The 23318-nt window shown below is 41.0% G+C and overlaps 1 protein-coding gene across 1 annotated transcript in view; it reads right to left on the bottom strand.

Moving 5' to 3' along the window:
• Nucleotides 1-3479: 3479 nt before the first annotated feature.
• Nucleotides 3480-23318, bottom strand: part of LOC311148671 (anoctamin-2-like) — a gene marked incomplete at both ends in the record, with an annotated part of 39085 nt that continues 19246 nt past the window's right edge. The window contains 3 exons of the mRNA XM_084185651.1: nt 3480-4126; nt 9211-9469; nt 22494-22599. Coding sequence (XP_084041777.1) covers nt 3480-4126; nt 9211-9469; nt 22494-22599 — 1012 coding nt within the window. The remainder of the gene's footprint in view (nt 4127-9210; nt 9470-22493; nt 22600-23318) is intronic.

Genomic DNA, 23318 nt, shown 5'->3' with positions numbered 1-23318 from the left:
ATATTTACCGCTCTAATTACGTTGGTAACCAGTTTATAATATCAGTAAGGAACCAATACCACCCCCCCAGGCCTTATTGCTTAAATACAGCTACATTTTGCAGTAGCTTGGTGGTAGTTGGACTAAATTCAAATCTTGGTAGTGTTCCCAGGAGTACATTATTTTCTCCCATGTAGCGGTGGAACTAACTACTGGAATTACACAATACTTTTTTTGTAAAAATAAAATAAAATATGGGTGAAGGAATCAGGCAAGAATGTCCTTTCTTTTTTTGCATCAGACCTCCCTTATTCTCACTTGAAACATCATTTTTGTTATCGGGCTGAATTACACATTCTGACTCCAGAGTGATCCATTCTCTATGATATTTCAGATTTAGATATGATACATTTTCACAAAGTAGTTTGTATGTAGTGAACTGCTTTTTCAAAGTAACTTTAGTTAAGTAAACAATATTTGTCTTAATGGTAGCTTTAGTGTAGCTACTTCTTCTAGTGTGACGTAATTGGTCGCTTGGTAAACTATATTTTCAGAGTAGTTTCCCCAACACTGGTTGTCAGTGGATATATTCACCAAGTTCAAAAGTCATACCACTACTGGACCTCGGTTGTTGACAAGAGAAAACAAATAGGAAAAATGTATTTTTTTTAATATTTTTTTTTCTTATGAACAAAAGTAATGATTTTCATTTTATCAAAATGTCACAGTTGTAATAGAATACATCTACAAGCATAGCTCTGTTATTCATGTTGATCTAAATACTAAACATAGAGGGCCTAGTGGGAGTAGATGGCGCCCTATGCCCTTTATAGTGTACTTATTTTGGCCAGAGCCTGATAGGAAATAGGGTGCCATTTCAGATTGGCCCTGTGACTACTGGGGGAGGGGAGCTGTCTCTGTCTGGTGTGGTCTTGTTTGGTCCGGTCCGGTTTGGTCCAGTTTGGTTCAGTCTGGCAGTAACAATACAGTCTGAGGCCTTATCGGTTGTTTTCAATAAAACGTCACAGTAAGGTGCCGAGCGTTAGATTTGCCCCCTGGGGGAGCAAGGAGACCTGCAGCTCCGCTAAAACTATTGACAACTGCGTGCCGTTTTCAAGGGATTGTTAAGGTAATGTTAACTATTTGGTTTTAATATCGCCACCTCTTGAAGAGCATAGTCAGAACTACACATTTCAGATTATTCCACATTTATATCTATCATCAGAGTTATACAGCAAGTAACTGCATGGTTTTAATGATCAGTAAACATCAATTGATCATGTAATTTCAGATATGTCAGGGTAGCCTCACGATATCTCTCAATATTGGCCACCATTAATTGGATATTTGAGTGATATAAAATAAAAGGCTACTTTATCTGACAAGTATGAGTGGTTTAGGTTAATTTCCAATCATTTGTGGGGTCTGCCTGTCAAGCAGCAGAAGGGTGCATATGCTGATGTAACGTTTGTTAGCTGATAATGTTTACTTTGCAAGCTACCGATAGAAACTTTGTACAGTTGGCTAAACATAGTGGTAAGGAGACCTAATGTACTTTTTTCTCCAACCAACGTAGGCTTACCTAGGGAAGTTAGCTAACATTATCCCCTTTTCAACATTGTTTTTAAGAGTGTTTAATCACGATTTCTGCTGACAGACATAATAGGCTACATTAATTGAAGGACCACATCAAATTGGGTAACTAGCTAATAACAGATCACGTCAATATGGCTAGTTAACAAGCTAACTACAGATCAGGTCAATATGGCTAGTTAACAAGCTAACTACAGATCACGTCAACATGGCTAGTTAACAAGCTAACTACAGATCACGTCAATATGGCTAGTTAACAAGCTAACTACAGATCACGTCAATATGGCTAGTTAACAAGCTAACTACAGATCACGTCAATACGGCTAGTTAACAAGCTAACTTTCAGGGGATAAACTAGATGGCTATATCCAAATATTGTTTGATTTGCTTGCCATCTATAGTGATGTTGACAGTAGACCAACTGCGATATCAAAATCTTTCCAAAAGCCTCATCTCTGATGAAGCAAGCTAAATGACATGTTGTTTTCTTTAGCTAGCTAGCTACATAACAAATGGATCTGGCTATCCTCATGATTCTGGAAAAAACCATGATCAATTGATGTTTACTGATTGCTGTAAAACTCTGATGATGGAGCTAAATGTGGAATAATCGGAAATGCGTAGTTCTGACTATGCTCTTCAAGACGTGATGATATTGCAAACAAATAGTTAACATTTCTTTACCAATCCCTTGAAAACAGCACATAGTTGTCATTGGTTTTAGCGGAGCTGCGGGTCTCCTTGCCCCCCAGCAGCAAAATCGAATGATATTGTGACATTTTATTGATAACGACCTATTGTCTCAGAATCACCAAAACCTATTCTCCTTTATCCTGGTTTATTCTCCTTTATTCTCATTTGTCCTGGTTTATTCTCCTTTATTCTCATTTGTCCTGGTTTATTCTCCTTTATTCTCATTTGTCCTGGTTTATTCTCCTTTATCCTGGTTTATTCATCCTTTATTCTCCTTTGTCCTGGTTTATTCTCCTTTATTCCCATTTGTCCTGGTTTATTCTCCTTTATTCTCATTTATCCTGGTTTATTCTCCTTTATTCTCCTTTATCCTGGTTTATTCTCCTTTATCCTGGTTTATTCATCCTTTATTCTCCTTTATCCTGGTTTATTCTCCTTTATTCTCATTTATCCTGGTTTATTCTCCTTTATTCTCCTTTATCCTGGTTTATTCTCCTTTATCCTGGTTTATTCTCCTTTATTCTCCTTTGTCCTGGTTTATTCTCCTTTATTCTCATTTGTCCTGGTTTATTCTCCTTTATCCTGGTTTATTCATCCTTTATTCTCCTTTGTCCTGGTTTATTCATCCTTTATTCTCCTTTGTCCTGGTTTATTCTCCTTTCTTCTCCTTTCTTCTCCTTTCTTCTCCTTTATCCTGGTTTATTCTCCTTTATTGTCCTTATTCTATTTTATTCTAATTTATTATAATTTATCCTCCTTTATTCTCCATTATTCTTGTTTATTCTCCTTCATTCTCATTTATCCTGATTTATTCGCCTTCGTTCTCATTTTTGCTCTTTCATTCTCATTTATCTTGGTTTATTCTCCTTTATTTTCCTTTATTATCCTTTCATACATTTTATTCTCATTTATTCTCCTCTATTCTCTTTTATCTTGGTTTATTCCGCTTCATTCTCCTTTATTTTCCTTTATAAACCCAGTGAATCAGACATGAGCTATTAACTAGTAACTAGTGTGTTAAAGGAAGAACAGGTCCAGAAAGTTCCTACAACCAGGTCGGTGTTGCAGCTGGCCTGTCACATGACATGGATGGATGAAGATGGAGAGATGGATGGATGAAGATGGAGAGATGGATGGATGAAGATGGAGAGATGGATGGGGACCTCCAGGCACACTGATTATGACACTCAGCTGTCCCTCTCTTTCCCCTCCCCTCACACCGGGGTGTCTCGTTTTAGTTCGCTGGGGGATGGGGGGATACGGTCTTCCTGCCGGGTGAAGCTGGAAGAGTGGCTGGGTCTGGAGGAGCTCTCCCCAGACTCGGGACCTCGCTGGCGGGCAGGCAGAGTGGAGCAGCGCCCCTTAGCCCTGGAGCCTCCTGGTTCTCTGCTGGGAGGCCCCTTCAGCATGAACAGTTCACTGGGAGACAGGGGCTTGGGAGGGGGGGAGATGGGGTTAGGAGGGGGGGCCTGAAGGGTGTTTGTAGGGGAGGGTGAGGGGGGCAGAGGGGGTAGAGGTGGAAGGTGGAACTTCGTGAGGCTGGTTGAGTGGCTGGGTCGGGGCCGGCTGTGCCCAGGTTCAAGCCCTCTCTGGTGGGGAGGCAGGGTGGAGCAGCGGCCCTTGGCCCTGGAGGATGCTAGGTCTCTGAGGGGAGGGCCTCTGGGGAACAGCCTGCTATCTGTAGCCTCCAGGCCTGCTGGGTGGGTCTGGGCCAGGGCGGTCTCGGGCGAGTCTGTGTCCCCTGCTGGGGCAGCTGGAGGGCTAGCTGGGTCTGGTGGCTGGTCCTCCTGCTCCTGTGGGGCTGCTCCAGAGACAGGCAGCTCCATGTCAGCTAGGCTCTGGTTCTGGGACGGCTCTGGGTCTGCAGAAAATCAAATACAACTGTATTTAAATGACACTGTACAACAACATAGATATATTAATACAACTGTATTTAAATGACACTGTACAACAACATAGATATATTAATACAACTGTATTTAAATGACACTGTACAACAACATAGATACACTGCTCAAAAAAATAAAGGGAACACTTAAACAACACAATGTAACTCCAAGTCAATCACACTTCTGTGAAATCAAACTGTCCACTTAGGAAGCAACACTGATTGACAATAAATATCACATGGTGTTGTGCAAATGGAATAGACAACAGGTGGAAATTATAGGCAATTAGCAAGACACCCCCAATAAAGGAGTGGTTCTGCAGGTGGTGACCACAGACCACTTCTCAGTTCCTATGCTTCCTGGCTGATGTTTTGGTCACTTTTGAATGCTGGCGGTGCTTTCACTCTAGTGGTCGCATGAGACGGAGTCTACAACCCACACAAGTGGCTCAGGTAGTGCAGCTCATCCAGGATGGCACATCAATGCGAGCTGTGGCAAGAAGGTTTGCTGTGTCTGTCAGCATAGTGTCCAGAGCATGGAGGCGCTACCAGAAGACAGGCCAGTACATCAGGAGACGTGGAGGAGGCCGTAGGAGGGCAACAACCCAGCAGCAGGACCGCTACCTCCTCCTTTGTGCAAGGAGGAGCAGGAGGAGCACTGCCAGAGCCATGCAAAATGACCTAGCAGGCCACAAATGTGCATGTCTCAGCTCAAACGGTCAGAAACAGACTCCATGAGGGTGGTATGAGGGCCCGACGTCCACAGGTGGGGGTTGTGCTTACAGCCCAACACCGTGCAGGACGTTTGGCATTTGCCAGAGAACACCAAGATTGGCAAATTCGCCACTGGCGCCCTGTGCTCTTCGCAGATGAAAGCAGGTTCACACTGAGCACATGTGACAGACGTGACAGAGTCTGGAGACGCCGTGGAGAACGTTCTGCTGCCTGCAATATCCTCCAGCATGACCGGTTTGGCGGTGGGTCAGTCATGGTGTGGGGTGGCATTTCTTTGGGGGGCCGCACAGCCCTCCATGTGCTCGCCAGAGGTAGCCTGACTGTCATTAGGTACCGAGATGAGATCCTCAGACCCCTTGTGAGACCATATGCTGGTGCGGTTGGCCCTGGGTTCCTCCTAATGCAAGACAATGCTAGACCTCATGTGGCTGGAGTGTGTCAGCAGTTCCTGCAAGAGGAAGGCATTGATGCTATGGACTGGCCCGCCCGTTCCCCAGACCTGAATCCAATTGAGTACATATGGGACATCATGTCTCGCTCCATCCACCAACGCCACGTTGCACCACAGACTGTCCAGGAGTTGGCGGATACTTTAGTCCAGGTCTGGGAGGAGATCCCTCAGGAGACCATCCGCCACCTCATCAGGAGCATGCCCAGGCGTTGTAGGGAGGTCATACAGGCACGTGGAGGCCACACACAATACTGAGCCTCATTTTGACTTGTTTTAAGGACATTACATCAAATTTGGATCATTCTATAGTGTGGTTTTCCACTTTAATTTTGAGTGTGACTCCAAATCCAGACCTCCATGGGTTGATACATTTGATTTCCATTGATAATTTTTGTGTGATTTTGTTGTCAGCACATTCAACTATGTAAAGAAAAAAGTATTTAATAAGATTATTTCATTCAGATCTAGAATGTGTTGTGTTAGTGTTCCCTTTATCTTTTTGAGCAGTGTATATTAATACAGGTGGAAAGTAAAGGATACACTTTTAGAACAAAAAGGTGCTACCTGGAACCAAAAAGGGTTATTCAAAGGGTTCTATGAAGAACCCTTTTTGGTTCCAGATAGAATCCCTTTTGGTTCCATGTAGAACCTTTTCTACAGAGGGTTCTACATGGAACCCAAAAGGGTTCTACCTGGAAATAAAAAGGTCTCTAAATGTAACCAAAAAGGATTATCCTATGGAGACAGCCGAAGAACCCTTTTGGAACCCTTTTTTTCTAAGAGTGTAGATTTTAAACTAATTAGTGTTTAAAAATATGAAACTAGAAAACATGCTTTAGTCATAGGTACCTGACAGACCCAGCAGGTAACTAGGGGTTAGGGGTCAGGGATTAGGGGTCAGGGTTATTACCTGACAGACCCAGCAGGTAACTAGGGGTTAGGGGTCAGGGATTAGGGGTCAGGAATTAGGGTTGACGGATATAGCTTGTATCTTGGGGTTAGGGGTCAGGGGTTAGGGTTATTACCTGACAGATATAGCTGCTAACTAGGGGTTAGGGGTCAGGGGTTAGGGGTCAGGGTTATTACCTGACAGATACAGCTGCTAACTAGGGGTTAGGGGTCAGGGTTATTACCTGACAGATACAGCTGCTAACTAGGGGTTAGGGATCAGGGGTTAGGGGTCATGGTTATTACCTGACAGATACAGCTGGTAACTAGGGGTCAGGGGTCAGGGTTATTACCTGACAGATACAGCTGCTAACTAGGGGTTAGGGGTCAGGGGTTAGGGGTCAGGGTTATTGCCTGACAGATACAGCTGGTAACTAGGGGTCAGGGGTCAGGGTTATTACCTGACAGATACAGCTGCTAACTAGGGGTTAGGGGTTAGGGTTATTACCTGACAGATACAGCTGCTAACTAGGGGTTAGGGGTCAGGGGTTAGGGTTATTACCTGACAGATACAGCTGGTAACTAGGGGTTAGGGGTCAGGGGTTAGGGGTCATGGTTATTACCTGACAGATACAGCTGGTAACTAGGAGTTAGGGGTCAGGGTTATTACCTGACAGATACAGCTGCTAACTAGGGGTTAGGGGTCAGGGTTATTACCTGACAGATATAGCTGCTAACTAGGGGTTAGGGGTCAGGGGTTAGGGGTTAGGGTTATTACCTGACAGATACAGCTGGTAACTAGGGGTCAGGGGTCAGGGTTATTACCTGACAGATACAGCTGCTAACTAGGGGTTAGGGGTCAGGGGTTAGGGGTCAGGGTTATTACCTGACAGATACAGCTGGTAACTAGGGGTCAGGGGTCAGGGTTATTACCTGACAGATACAGCTGCTAACTAGGGGTTAGGGGTCAGGGTTATTACCTGACAGATACAGCTGCTAACTAGGGGTTAGGGGTTAGGGTTATTACCTGACAGATACAGCTGGTAACTAGGGGTTAGGGGTCAGGGTTATTACCTGACAGATACAGCTGCTAACTAGGGGTTAGGGGTCAGGGGTTAGGGTTATTACCTGACAGATACAGCTGGTAACTAGGGGTTAGGGGTCAGGGTTATTACCTGACAGATACAGCTGCTAACTAGGGGTTAGGGGTTAGGGTTATTACCTGACAGATACAGCTGGTAACTAGGGGTTAGGGGTCAGGGTTATTACCTGACAGATACAGCTGCTAACTAGGGGTTAGGGGTCAGGGGTTAGGGTTATTACCTGACAGATACAGCTGGTAACTAGGGGTTAGGGGTCAGGGTTATTACCTGACAGATACAGCTGCTAACTTGGAGTTAGGGGTCAGGGGTTAGGGGTCAGGGTTATTACCTGACAGATACAGCTGCTAACTAGGGGTTAGGGGTCAGGGGTTAGGGGTCAGGGTTATTACCTGACAGATACAGCTGCTAACTAGGGGTTAGTGGTCAGGGGTTAGGGGTCATGGTTATTACCTGACAGATACAGCTGGTAACTAGGGGTTAGGGGTCAGGGGTTATTACCTGACAGATACAGCTGCTAACTAGGGGTTAGGGGTCAGGGGTTATTACCTGACAGATACAGCTGCTAACTAGGGGTTAGGGGTCAGGGTTATTACCTGACAGATACAGCTGCTAACTAGGGGTTAGGGGTCAGGGTTATTACCTGACAGATACAGCTGGTAACTAGGGGTTAGGGGTCAGGGGTTAGGGGTCATAGTTATTACCTGACAGATACAGCTGGTAACTAGGGGTTAGGGGTCAGGGGTTATTACCTGACAGATACAGCTGCTAACTAGGGGTTAGGGGTCAGGGGTTATTACCTGACAGATACAGCTGCTAACTAGGGGTTAGGGGTCAGGGTTATTACCTGACAGATACAGCTGCTAACTAGGGGTTTGGGGTTAGGGGTCAGGGTTATTACCTAACAGATACAGCTGGTAACTAGGGGTGAGGGGTGAGGGGTTAGGGGTCAGGGTTATTACCTGACAGATACAGCTGCTAACTAAGGTTGAGGGGTGAGGGGTTAGGGGTCAGGGTTATTACCTGACAGATACAGCTGCTAACTAGGGGTTAGGGGTCATGGTTATTACCTGACAGATATAGCTGGTAACTAGGGGTTAGGGGTCAGGGGTTAGGGGTTAGGGTTATTAACTGACAGATACAGCTGCTAACTAGGGGTTAGGGGTCATGGTTATTACCTGACAGATACAGCTGCTAACTAGGGGTTAGGGGTCAGGGTTATTACCTGACAGATACAGCTGCTAACTAGGGGTTAGGGGTCAGGGGTTAGGGGTCAGGGTTATTACCTGACAGATACAGCTGGTAACTAGGGGTTAGGGGTTAGGGTTATTACCTGACAGATACAGCTGCTAACTAGGGGTTAGGGGTCAGGGGTTAGGGGTCATGGTTATTACCTGACAGATACAGCTGGTAACTAGGAGTTAGGGGTCATGGTTATTACCTGACAGATACATCTGCTAACTAGGGGTTAGGGGTCATGGTTATTACCTGACAGATACAGCTGGTAACTAGGAGTTAGGGGTCATGGTTATTACCTGACAGATACAGCTGGTAACTAGGGGTTAGGGGTTAGGGTTATTACCTGACAGATACAGCTGCTAACTAGGGGTTAGGGGTCAGGGGTTAGGGGTCAGGGTTATTACCTGACAGATACAGCTGGTCCATAACAGAGTCCAGGTCCACAACGGTGACTTCCTCCTGGTTTGGCCCTTCTCCTCCTCTGTCTCCTTCTGCTCCTTCTCCTTCTCCTTCTCCCACTCCTTCACTCTGCTCTCCTACCCCTTCTTCTCTCCCCTCTCCTTCTCCTTCTTTCCCCTCTTCTCCTCTCCCATCTTCTCCTCCTCCTCCTCCTCCTCCTCCTCCTTCTCCTGCTGGGTCAGTGCTATCTGGGTTGTCCATGGTTTGTCCTGATCTGTCCATCTTCTCCTCCTCCTCCCCCTCTTCTCCCACTGCCCCCTCCACCACTATGTCAATGTGTGGTGTGGGGGAGTGGTGTGGAAGTCTGGAGCGTAGGGCCTCCTGTTCATCCTGAACAAGGAACTCCATCAGCAACATGTTCTCTTTCCTGACCTGTTCTCTAAGAGAACGAGGAACATCAGGGATCAACCAGGCCACCAGCATGCTCAGGAACATCGCCAGGTTCTACAAAAGAAAAGTTATATATTAGAACCATTACAAAAGGTTATATATTAAATACAACATAAAGGTTCTACATTAGATCCAACATGTTCTACATTAGATACAACATAAAGGTTCTACATTAGAACCATTATAATAGGTTCTACATTAAATACAACAGAAAGGTTCTACATGAAATACAACAGGTTCTACATTAGATACAACAGAAAGGTTCTACATTAGATACAACAGAAAGGTTCTACATTAGATACAACACATTCTACATTAGATACAACAGGTTTGACAGCAGAAAGGTTGTGTATTAGATACAACAGAAAGGTTCTACATTAGATACAACATGTTCTACACTAGATACAACAGGTTATACATTAGATACAACAGGTTATACATTAGATACAACAGGTTATACATTAGATACAACAGGTTCTACACTAGATACAACAGGTTCTACATTAGATACAACAGGTTCTACATTAGATACAACAGGTTATACATTAGATACAAAAGGTTATACATTAGATACAACAGGTTATACATTAGATACAACAGGTTCTACACTAGATACAACAGGTTCTACATTAGATACAACAGGTTATACATTAGATACAACAGGTTATACATTAGCTACAACAGGTTATACATTAGATACAACAGGTTCTACACTAGATACAACAGGTTCTACACTAGATACAACAGGTTATACACTAGATACAACAGGTTCTACACTAGATACAACAGGTTCTACACTAGATACAACAGGTTATACACTAGATACAACAGGTTCTACACTAGATACAACAGGTTCTACACTAGATACAACAGGTTATACACTAGATACAACAGGTTATACATTAGCTACAACAGGTTATACATTAGCTACAACAGGTTCTACACTAGATACAACAGGTTCTACATTAGATACAACAGGTTATACATTAGATACAACAGGTTCTACACTAGATACAACAGGTTATACATTAGATACAACAGGTTATACATTAGATACAACAGGTTCTACACTAGATACAACAGGTTATACACTAGATACAACAGGTTATACATTAGATACAACAGGTTCTACACTAGATACAACAGGTTCTACATTAGATACAACAGGTTATACACTAGATACAACAGGTTCTACACTAGATACAACAGGTTATACATTAGATACAACAGGTTATACATTAGATACAACAGGTTCTACACTAGATACAACAGGTTATACATTAGATACAACAGGTTATACGTTAGATACAACAGGTTATACATTAGATACAACAGGTTCTACACTAGATACAACAGGTTCTACACTAGATACAACAGGTTATACATTAGATACAACAGGTTATACATTAGCTACAACAGGTTCTACACTAGATACAACAGGTTATACATTAGATACAACAGGTTCTACACTAGATACAACAGGTTATACACTAGATACAACAGGTTCTACACTAGATACAACAGGTTATACATTAGATACAACAGGTTATACATTAGATACAACAGGTTATACACTAGATACAACAGGTTCTACACTAGATACAACAGGTTATACATTAGATACAACAGGTTATACATTAGCTACAACAGGTTCTACACTAGATACAACAGGTTATACATTAGATACAACAGGTTATACATTAGCTACAACAGGTTCTACACTAGATACAACAGGTTATACATTAGATACAACAGGTTATACGTTAGATACAACAGGTTATACATTAGATACAACAGGTTCTACATTAGATACAACAGGTTATACATTAGATACAACAGGTTATACATTAGCTACAACAGGTTCTACACTAGATACAACAGGTTATACATTAGATACAACAGGTTATACATTAGCTACAACAGGTTCTACACTAGATACAACAGGTTATACATTAGATACAACAGGTTCTACATTAGATACAACAGGTTCTACACTAGATACAACAGGTTATACATTAGATACAACAGGTTATACATTAGATACAACAGGTTCTACACTAGATACAACAGGTTATACATTAGATACAACAGGTTATACATTAGATACAACAGGTTATACATTAGATACAACAGGTTATACATTAGATACAACAGGTTCTACACTAGATACAACAGGTTATACATTAGATACAACAGGTTATACATTAGATACAACAGGTTCTACATTAGATACAACAGGTTATACATTAGATACAACAGGTTATACATTAGATACAACAGGTTCTACACTAGATACAACAGGTTCTACACTAGATACAACAGGTTATACATTAGATACAACAGGTTATACATTAGATACAACAGGTTCTACATTAGATACAACAGGTTATACATTAGATACAACAGGTTATACATTAGATACAACAGGTTATACATTAGATACAAAAGGTTATACATTAGATACAACAGGTTATACATTAGATACAACAGGTTCTACACTAGATACAACAGGTTCTACATTAGATACAACAGGTTATACATTAGATACAACAGGTTATACATTAGCTACAACAGGTTATACATTAGATACAACAGGTTCTACACTAGATACAACAGGTTCTACACTAGATACAACAGGTTATACACTAGATACAACAGGTTCTACACTAGATACAACAGGTTCTACACTAGATACAACAGGTTATACACTAGATACAACAGGTTATACATTAGCTACAACAGGTTATACATTAGCTACAACAGGTTCTACACTAGATACAACAGGTTCTACATTAGATACAACAGGTTATACATTAGATACAACAGGTTCTACACTAGATACAACAGGTTATACATTAGATACAACAGGTTATACATTAGATACAACAGGTTCTACACTAGATACAACAGGTTATACACTAGATACAACAGGTTATACATTAGATACAACAGGTTCTACACTAGATACAACAGGTTCTACATTAGATACAACAGGTTATACGTTAGATACAACAGGTTATACACTAGATACAACAGGTTCTACACTAGATACAACAGGTTATACATTAGATACAACAGGTTATACATTAGATACAACAGGTTCTACACTAGATACAACAGGTTATACATTAGATACAACAGGTTATACGTTAGATACAACAGGTTATACATTAGATACAACAGGTTCTACACTAGATACAACAGGTTCTACACTAGATACAACAGGTTATACATTAGATACAACAGGTTATACATTAGCTACAACAGGTTCTACACTAGATACAACAGGTTATACATTAGATACAACAGGTTCTACACTAGATACAACAGGTTATACACTAGATACAACAGGTTCTACACTAGATACAACAGGTTATACATTAGATACAACAGGTTATACATTAGATACAACAGGTTATACACTAGATACAACAGGTTCTACACTAGATACAACAGGTTATACATTAGATACAACAGGTTATACATTAGCTACAACAGGTTCTACACTAGATACAACAGGTTATACATTAGATACAACAGGTTATACATTAGCTACAACAGGTTCTACACTAGATACAACAGGTTATACATTAGATACAACAGGTTATACGTTAGATACAACAGGTTATACATTAGATACAACAGGTTCTACATTAGATACAACAGGTTATACATTAGATACAACAGGTTATACATTAGCTACAACAGGTTCTACACTAGATACAACAGGTTATACATTAGATACAACAGGTTATACATTAGCTACAACAGGTTCTACACTAGATACAACAGGTTATACATTAGATACAACAGGTTCTACATTAGATACAACAGGTTCTACACTAGATACAACAGGTTATACATTAGATACAACAGGTTATACATTAGATACAACAGGTTCTACACTAGATACAACAGGTTATACATTAGATACAACAGGTTATACATTAGATACAACAGGTTATACATTAGATACAACAGGTTATACATTAGATACAACAGGTTCTACACTAGATACAACAGGTTATACATTAGATACAACAGGTTATACATTAGATACAACAGGTTCTACATTAGATACAACAGGTTATACATTAGATACAACAGGTTATACATTAGATACAACAGGTTCTACACTAGATACAACAGGTTCTACACTAGATACAACAGGTTATACATTAGATACAACAGGTTATACATTAGATACAACAGGTTCTACATTAGATACAACAGGTTATACATTAGATACAACAGGTTATACATTAGATACAACAGGTTCTACACTAGATACAACAGGTTCTACACTAGATACAAAATGTTATACATTAGATACAACAGGTTATACATTAGATACAACAGGTTCTACACTAGATACAACAGGTTCTACACTAGATACAACAGGTTATACATTAGATACAAAAGGTTATACACTAGATACAACAGGTTCTACACTAGATACAACAGGTTCTACACTAGATACAACAGGTTCTACACTAGATACAACAGGTTCTACATTAGATACAACAGGTTCTACATTAGATACAACAGGTTATACATTAGATACAACAGGTTCTACACTAGATACAACAGGTTATACACTAGATACAACAGGTTCTACACTAGATACAACAGGTTATACATTAGATACAACAGGTTCTACACTAGATACAACAGGTTCTACACTAGATACAACAGGTTCTACACTAGATACAACAGGTTCTACACTAGATACAACAGGTTATACATTAGATACAACAGGTTCTACACTAGATACAACAGGTTCTACACTAGATACAACAGGTTCTACACTAGATACAACAGGTTCTACACTAGATACAACAGGTTATACATTAGATACAACAGGTTCTACACTAGATACAACAGGTTATACATTAGATACAACAGGTTCTACACTAGATACAACAGGTTCTACACTAGATACAACAGGTTATACATTAGCTACAACAGGTTCTACATTAGATACAACAGGTTATACACTAGATACAACAGGTTCTACACTAGATACAACAGGTTCTACACTAGATACAACATGTTATACACTAGATACAACAGGTTCTACATTAGATACAACAGGTTATACATTAGATACAACAGGTTATACATTAGCTACAACAGGTTATACATTAGATACAACAGGTTCTACACTAGATACAACAGGTTCTACACTAGATACAACAGGTTATACACTAGATACAACAGGTTCTACACTAGATACAACAGGTTCTACACTAGATACAACAGGTTATACACTAGATACAACAGGTTATACATTAGCTACAACAGGTTATACATTAGCTACAACAGGTTCTACACTAGATACAACAGGTTCTACATTAGATACAACAGGTTATACATTAGATACAACAGGTTCTACACTAGATACAACAGGTTATACATTAGATACAACAGGTTATACATTAGATACAACAGGTTCTACACTAGATACAACAGGTTATACACTAGATACAACAGGTTATACATTAGATACAACAGGTTCTACACTAGATACAACAGGTTCTACATTAGATACAACAGGTTATACGTTAGATACAACAGGTTATACACTAGATACAACAGGTTCTACACTAGATACAACAGGTTATACATTAGATACAACAGGTTATACATTAGATACAACAGGTTCTACACTAGATACAACAGGTTATACATTAGATACAACAGGTTATACGTTAGATACAACAGGTTATACATTAGATACAACAGGTTCTACACTAGATACAACAGGTTCTACACTAGATACAACAGGTTATACATTAGATACAACAGGTTATACATTAGCTACAACAGGTTCTACACTAGATACAACAGGTTATACATTAGATACAACAGGTTCTACACTAGATACAACAGGTTATACACTAGATACAACAGGTTCTACACTAGATACAACAGGTTATACATTAGATACAACAGGTTATACATTAGATACAACAGGTTATACACTAGATACAACAGGTTCTACACTAGATACAACAGGTTATACATTAGATACAACAGGTTATACATTAGCTACAACAGGTTCTACACTAGATACAACAGGTTATACATTAGATACAACAGGTTATACATTAGCTACAACAGGTTCTACACTAGATACAACAGGTTATACATTAGATACAACAGGTTATACGTTAGATACAACAGGTTATACATTAGATACAACAGGTTCTACATTAGATACAACAGGTTATACATTAGATACAACAGGTTATACATTAGCTACAACAGGTTCTACACTAGATACAACAGGTTATACATTAGATACAACAGGTTATACATTAGCTACAACAGGTTCTACACTAGATACAACAGGTTATACATTAGATACAACAGGTTCTACATTAGATACAACAGGTTCTACACTAGATACAACAGGTTATACATTAGATACAACAGGTTATACATTAGATACAACAGGTTCTACACTAGATACAACAGGTTATACATTAGATACAACAGGTTATACATTAGATACAACAGGTTATACATTAGATACAACAGGTTATACATTAGATACAACAGGTTCTACACTAGATACAACAGGTTATACATTAGATACAACAGGTTATACATTAGATACAACAGGTTCTACATTAGATACAACAGGTTATACATTAGATACAACAGGTTATACATTAGATACAACAGGTTCTACACTAGATACAACAGGTTCTACACTAGATACAACAGGTTATACATTAGATACAACAGGTTATACATTAGATACAACAGGTTCTACATTAGATACAACAGGTTATACATTAGATACAACAGGTTATACATTAGATACAACAGGTTCTACACTAGATACAACAGGTTCTACACTAGATACAAAATGTTATACATTAGATACAACAGGTTATACATTAGATACAACAGGTTCTACACTAGATACAACAGGTTCTACACTAGATACAACAGGTTATACATTAGATACAAAAGGTTATACACTAGATACATCAGGTTCTACACTAGATACAACAGGTTCTACACTAGATACAACAGGTTCTACACTAGATACAACAGGTTCTACATTAGATACAACAGGTTCTACATTAGATACAACAGGTTATACATTAGATACAACAGGTTCTACACTAGATACAACAGGTTATACACTAGATACAACAGGTTCTACACTAGATACAACAGGTTATACATTAGATACAACAGGTTCTACACTAGATACAACAGGTTCTACACTAGATACAACAGGTTCTACACTAGATACAACAGGTTCTACACTAGATACAACAGGTTATACATTAGATACAACAGGTTCTACACTAGATACAACAGGTTCTACACTAGATACAACAGGTTCTACACTAGATACAACAGGTTCTACACTAGATACAACAGGTTATACATTAGATACAACAGGTTCTACACTAGATACAACAGGTTATACATTAGATACAACAGGTTCTACACTAGATACAACAGGTTCTACACTAGATACAACAGGTTATACATTAGCTACAACAGGTTCTACATTAGATACAACAGGTTATACACTAGATACAACAGGTTCTACACTAGATACAACAGGTTCTACACTAGATACAACATGTTATACACTAGATACAACAGGTTATACATTAGATACAACAGGTTATACATCAGCTAGAAAAAAAAGGGTTAAAAATTAGATACAACAGGTTATACAAAAAGGTAAAAAATTAGATACGAGGTTCTACATTAGATACATCAGAATCGTTCTACATTAAATACAACAAAAAGGTTCTATATTAGATTAAAGAGGTTATAAATTAGAAAAAACAAAGGTTTTACATTAGATACAACAGATTATTATTATATATTATATCTAACAGAAAGGTTCTAAATTTGATACAACAGGTTCTAAAGCAGAAAAGTGCTACATTAGATACAACAGAAAGGTTCTATATTAGATGCAACAGAAATGTTCTACATTACATATTATAGAAAGGTTCTACATTAGATACAACAAAAAGGTTCTACATTAGACACATGTTCTACACTAGGTACAACAGAAATGTTCTACATTAGACACAACATGTTCTACACTAGGTACAACAGAAAGGTTCTACATTAGACACAACATGTTCTACACTAGGTACAACAAAAAGGTTCTACATTAGTTAAAACAGAATGGTTCTACATTGGCTACAACAGAAATTTTCTAAATTAGATACAATATAAAAGGTTCTACATTAGATATAACAGGAAGATTATACATTAGAAACAACAGAAAGGTTCTACAACAGAAAGGATCTACATTAGATACAACATGTTCTAAAGCAGAAAGGATCTACATTAGATACAACAGGTTATACACTAGATACAACAGGTTATACATTAGATACAACACGTTCTACACTAGATACAACAGGTTCTACACTAGATACAACGGGTTATACACTAGATACAACAGGTTCTACATTAGATACAACAGGTTATACATCAGCTAGAAAAAAAGGGTTAAAAATTAGATACAACAGGTTATACAAAAAGGTTAAAAATTAGATACGAGGTTCTACATTAGATACATCAGAATCGTTCTACATTAAATACAACAAAAAGGTTCTACATTAGATTAAAGAGGTTATAAATTAGATAAAACAAAGGTTGTACATTAGATACAACAGATTATTAATATATATTAGATCTAACAGAAAGGTTCTAAATTTGATACAACAGGTTCTAAAGCAGAAAAGTGCTACATTATATACAATAGAAAGGTTCTACATTAGATACAACAGGTTCTACATCAGCTAGAACAGGTTCTACATTAGATACAACAGAAAGGTTCTATATTAGATGCAACAGAAATGTTCTACATTACATATTATAGAAAGGTTCTACATTAGATACAACAAAAAGGTTCTACATTAGACACAACATGTTCTACACTAGGTACAACAGAAGGGTTCTACATTAGTTAAAACAGAATGGTTCTACGTTGGCTACAACAGAAATGTTCTAAATTAGATACAATATAAAGGTTCTACATTAGATATAACAGGAAGATTATACATTAGAAAATACAGAAAGGTTCTACAACAGAAAGGATCTACATTAGATACAACATGTTCTAAAGCAGAAATGTTCTACATTAGATACAACAGAAAGGTTTGACAATAGATACAACAGAAAGGTTTTACATTAGATACAACAGATTCTACATTAAATACAAGAGAACGGTTATAAATTAGATACAAGAGGTTCTACATTCGATACAACAGAAATGTTCTACATTAAATACAACATAACGGTTCTACATTAGATACAACATAACCTTTCTACATAATATATATCACATATTACATAAAACAAAACTATTCTACATTAAATACAACAGGTTAGGGTTACAACAAGTTCTACATTAGATACAACAGAAAGGTTTTACATCAGATACAACAGATTCTACATTAGATATCTGTCACGATCGTCGACTGAAGACACGGACCAAGGCGCAGCGTGATAAGTGTACATTTTATTTAACGTACTCAACACACGATCAAAAACAACAAACCAAACGATACGTGAAGTCCTAGGTTAACACCAAAACAAACCTTAACGGAACAAGATCCCACACCCTAACATGCCAAAAGGCTGCCTAAGTATGGTCCCCAATCAGAGACAACGAGCTCCAGCTGCCCCTGATTGGGAACCACCCTGGCCAACATAGATCTAAACGATCTAGAACGAAAACATAGAAAAACTAAACAAAGCAAATCCACACCCTGGCTCAACATTTAAGAGTCCCCAGAGCCAGGGCGTGACAGTACCCCCCCCCCCCCAAAGGCGCGGACTGCGACTGCGCCACACAAACACAAGAGGGTAGGGGCCGGGTGGGCATTCCGCCTCGGAGGTGGATCTGGGCGTGACCACCACTCTCTCTCCACCCCCCCGTTGCGCCCCTGATCTGGTCTGGCCCCGCTGGCCGGAGCTGGACTGGACACCGGTGGAGTGGATTGCTCTGGCTCCGGCGTGGAGCAGCTAACCGGTGGAACAGGCACGGACCGTGCCGGACTGGACACACGCACCACTGGCTTGGTGCGGGGAGCAGGAACGGGCCGGACCGGGCTGACGACGCGCACCACTGGCTTGGTGCGGGGAGCAGGAACGGGCCGGACCGGGCTGATGACGCGCACCACTGGCTTGGTGCGAGGGACAGGAACAGGCCGGACCGGGCTGGCGACGCGCACCACTGGTTTGGTGCGAGGGGCAGGAACAGGCTGGACCGGGCTGGCGACGCGCACCACAGGCTTGGTGCGAGGGACAGGAACAGGCCGGACCGGGCTGGCGACGCGCACCACTGGTTTGGTGCGAGGGGCAGGAACAGACCGGGCTGGCGACGCGCACCACTGTCTTGGTGCGTGGGACAGGAACAGGCTGGACCGGGCTGGCGACGCGCACCACTGGTTTGGTGCGAGGGGCAGGAACAGGCCGGACCAGGCTGGCGACGCGTACCACTGGCTTGGTGCGTGGGACAGGAACAGGCCGGACCGGGCTGGCGACACAAACCACAGGCTTGGTGCGAGGGACAGGAACAGGCCGGACCGGACTGTGGAGGCGGACTGGAGGTCTGGAGCGGAGCGCTGAGACAACCCGTCCTGGCTGAATGCCTATTTCCGCACAATATTTGTGAGGCATCAGCACAGGACGTACAGGGCTGTGCACTCGTACTGGCGCTACAGCACGTGGCACTGGCGCAGGATATCCGGGACCGAGGAGGGGTACTGGAGGCCACGAGCGTTGAGCCGGCACACCCCGTCCTGGCTGCATTCCCACCTTAGCATGACACGTGCGTGGTGCTAGCACAGGACGTACAGGACTGTGCCGGAACACTCGCGGTACAGTACGTGGCTCCGCATAACACGGAGCCTTCCCAGTCTCACGCTTCCTAGCCTGAGTACGTGGAGTTGGCTCTGCTCTACCTCTAGGCTCCGCCAACCACCCTTTTAGCCCCCCCAAAATGTTTTATTGGGGCTGTCTCTCGGGCTTCCTCCTCGGCCGGTACCCTCTGCGTTGCCGCTGCTCCTCTCTGTAGCGCGCCTCCACAGTCTCCTCTCCTGCCTGGGCATTCACCTTTGCCCGCAAATATCTCCTCCCAAGACCACCATTTGCCCACCTGGGACATCGCCATCTTCTCCTCCTGGGCACGCTGCTTGGTCCTCTTATGGTGGGATCTTCTGTCACGATCGTCGACTGAAGACACGGACCAAGGCGCAGCGTGATAAGCGTACATACTTTAATTGTACTACACGAACAAAACAATAAACCAAACGATACGTGAAGTCCTAGGTTAATACAAAACAAACCTTACGGAACAAGATCCCACAAAGAATAGTGCAAAACAGGCTGCCTAAATATGGTCCCCAATCAGAGACAACGAGCTACAGCTGCCTCTGATTGGGAACCACCCCGGCCAACATAGATCAAAACGATCTAGAACGAAAACATAGAAAAACTAAACATAGGAAAATCCACACCCTGGCTCAACCTTTAAGAGTCCCCAGAGCCAGGGCGTGACAATATCACAGAAATGTTCTGAATTAGATAAACAGGTTCTACAGCAGAAAGTTTCTACATTAGATACAACAGAAAGGTTCTACATGAGATACAACCGGTTCTACATCAGATACAACAGAATGGTTCTACATTAGATACAACAGAATCTACGGCAGAAAGGTTCTACATTGGATACAAGAGGTTATATAGCAGATATGTTTTACATTAGATACAACAGCAAGGTTCTACATTGGATACAACAGAAAGGTTCTACATAAGATACAACAGAAAGGTTCTACACTAGATACATCAGAATGGTTGAATCATCAGCATACATGGACACACATTCTTTGTTTAATGCCAGTGGCAGGTCATTGGTAAAAATAGAAAAGAGTAGAGGGCCTAGAGAGCTGCCCTGCGGTACACCACACTTTACATGTTTGACATTAGAGAAGCTTCCATTGAAGAAAACCCTTTGAGTTCTCTTAGATAGATAGCTCTGAATCCACGATATGGCAGAGGTTGAAAAGCCTTAACACAAGCTTTTCCAACAGGTTATGGTCAATAATATCAAAGGCTGCACTGAAATCTAACAGTACAGCTCCCACAATCTTCTTATTATCAATTTCTTTCAACCAATCATCAGTCATTTGTGTCAGTGCAGTACATGTTGAGTGCCCTTCTCTATAAGCATGTTGAAAGTCTGTTGTTAATTAGTTTACAGAGAAATAGCATTGTATTTGGTCAAATAATTTTTTCCAACAGTTTGCTGAGAGCTGGCAGCAAGCTGATAGGTCTGCTGTTAGAACCAGTAAAGGCTGCTTTACCACTCTTGGGTAGCGTAATTACTTTGGCTTCTCTCCAGGCCTGAGGACAAAGACTTTCCTCTAGGCTCAGATTAAAGATATGACAGATAGGAGTGGCTATAGAGTCAGCTACCATCCTCAATAGGTACAATGGAAAGGTTTTACATTTGATACAACAGAAAGGTTCTACATTAGATAAAACAGGTTTTTCAAAGAAAGGTTCTACATTAGATACAACAGAAAGGTTCTACATTAGATAAAACAGGTTTTTCAAAGAAAGGTTCTACATTAGATACAACAGAAATGTTCTACATGAGATAAAAACAGGTTTTTCAACATAAAGGTTCTACATGAGATACAACAGAAAGGTTATACATTAGATACAACATTAAGGTTCTACATTAGATGCAACAGCTTTTTCAATATTAAGGTTTTACATTATATACAATAGGTTTTTCAACAGAAAGGTTCTACATTAGATGCAACAGTTTTTTCAACAGAAACGTTCTACATTAAATACAACAGTGTTTTCAACATTAAGGTTCTGCATTAGATACAACAGGTTTATCAACAGAAAGGTTCTACATTATGATACAACAGAACATTAAACGTATACCGCCCCCTTCACCACTTTCAGCGTACAGGCTTTGGATTGATGATGAGGTCAGGGATTGGGGTCAGAAGTCAGGGGTGGATTGATACTGAGGTCAGGGGTTAGGCGTGGTCTGTACCTGAAAGAAGATGACAAAGGCCAATCGAGCTGCCAGGACAGACCAGTACTGTTTAGAGAAGGAGTAGGGCTGAGCTCCCCATGGTGGATCTCTGTAGTCTTTATATCTGATGGACAGAGAGACAGAGAGCTCAGGGTTAGAGTTCAGAAGGAGTAGGGCTGAGCTCCTCTCTGTAGTCTTCATATCTGATGGACAGAGAGGTCAGGGTTAGAGGTTAGAGATCAGGGTTAGAGGTCAGGGTTAGAGGTCAGGGTTAGAGGATAGAGATCAGGGTTAGAGGTCAGGGTTAGAGGTCAGGGTTAGAGGTCAGGGTTAGAGGTTAGAGGTCAGGGTTAGAGGTCAGGGTTAGAGGTCAGGGTTAGAGGTCAGGGTTAGAGGTCAGGGTTAGAGGTTAGAGGTCAGGGATAGAGGTCAGGGTTAGAGGTCAGGGTTAGAGGTCAGGGTTAGAGGTCAGGGTTAGAGGTCAGGGTTAGAGGTCAGGGTTAGAGGTTAGAGGTCAGGGTTAGAGGTCAGGGTTAGAGGTCAGGGTTAGAGGTCAGGGTTAGAGGTCAGGGTTAGAGGATAGAGATCAGGGTTAGAGGTCAGGGTTAGAGGTCAGGGTTAGAGGATAGAGATCAGGGTTAGAGGTCAGGGTTAGAGGATAGAGATCAGGGTTAGAGGTTAGAGGTCAGGGTTAGAGGTCAGGGTTAGAGGTTAGAGGTCAGGGTTAGAGGATAGAGATCAGGGTTAGAGGTTAGAGGTCAGGGTTAGAGGTCAGGTTTAGAGATTAGAGATCAGGGTTAGAGGTCAGGGTTAGAGGTCAGGGTTAGAGGATAGAGATCAGGG

This window comes from Coregonus lavaretus (genome assembly GCF_964263955.1).
Source record: "Coregonus lavaretus genome assembly, chromosome: 21".
In the NCBI taxonomy this organism is placed as follows: Eukaryota; Metazoa; Chordata; class Actinopteri; order Salmoniformes; family Salmonidae; genus Coregonus; species Coregonus lavaretus.
Note: the sequence above shows the minus strand (reverse complement) of the source record. Positions and strands in the feature narration are given on the sequence as shown.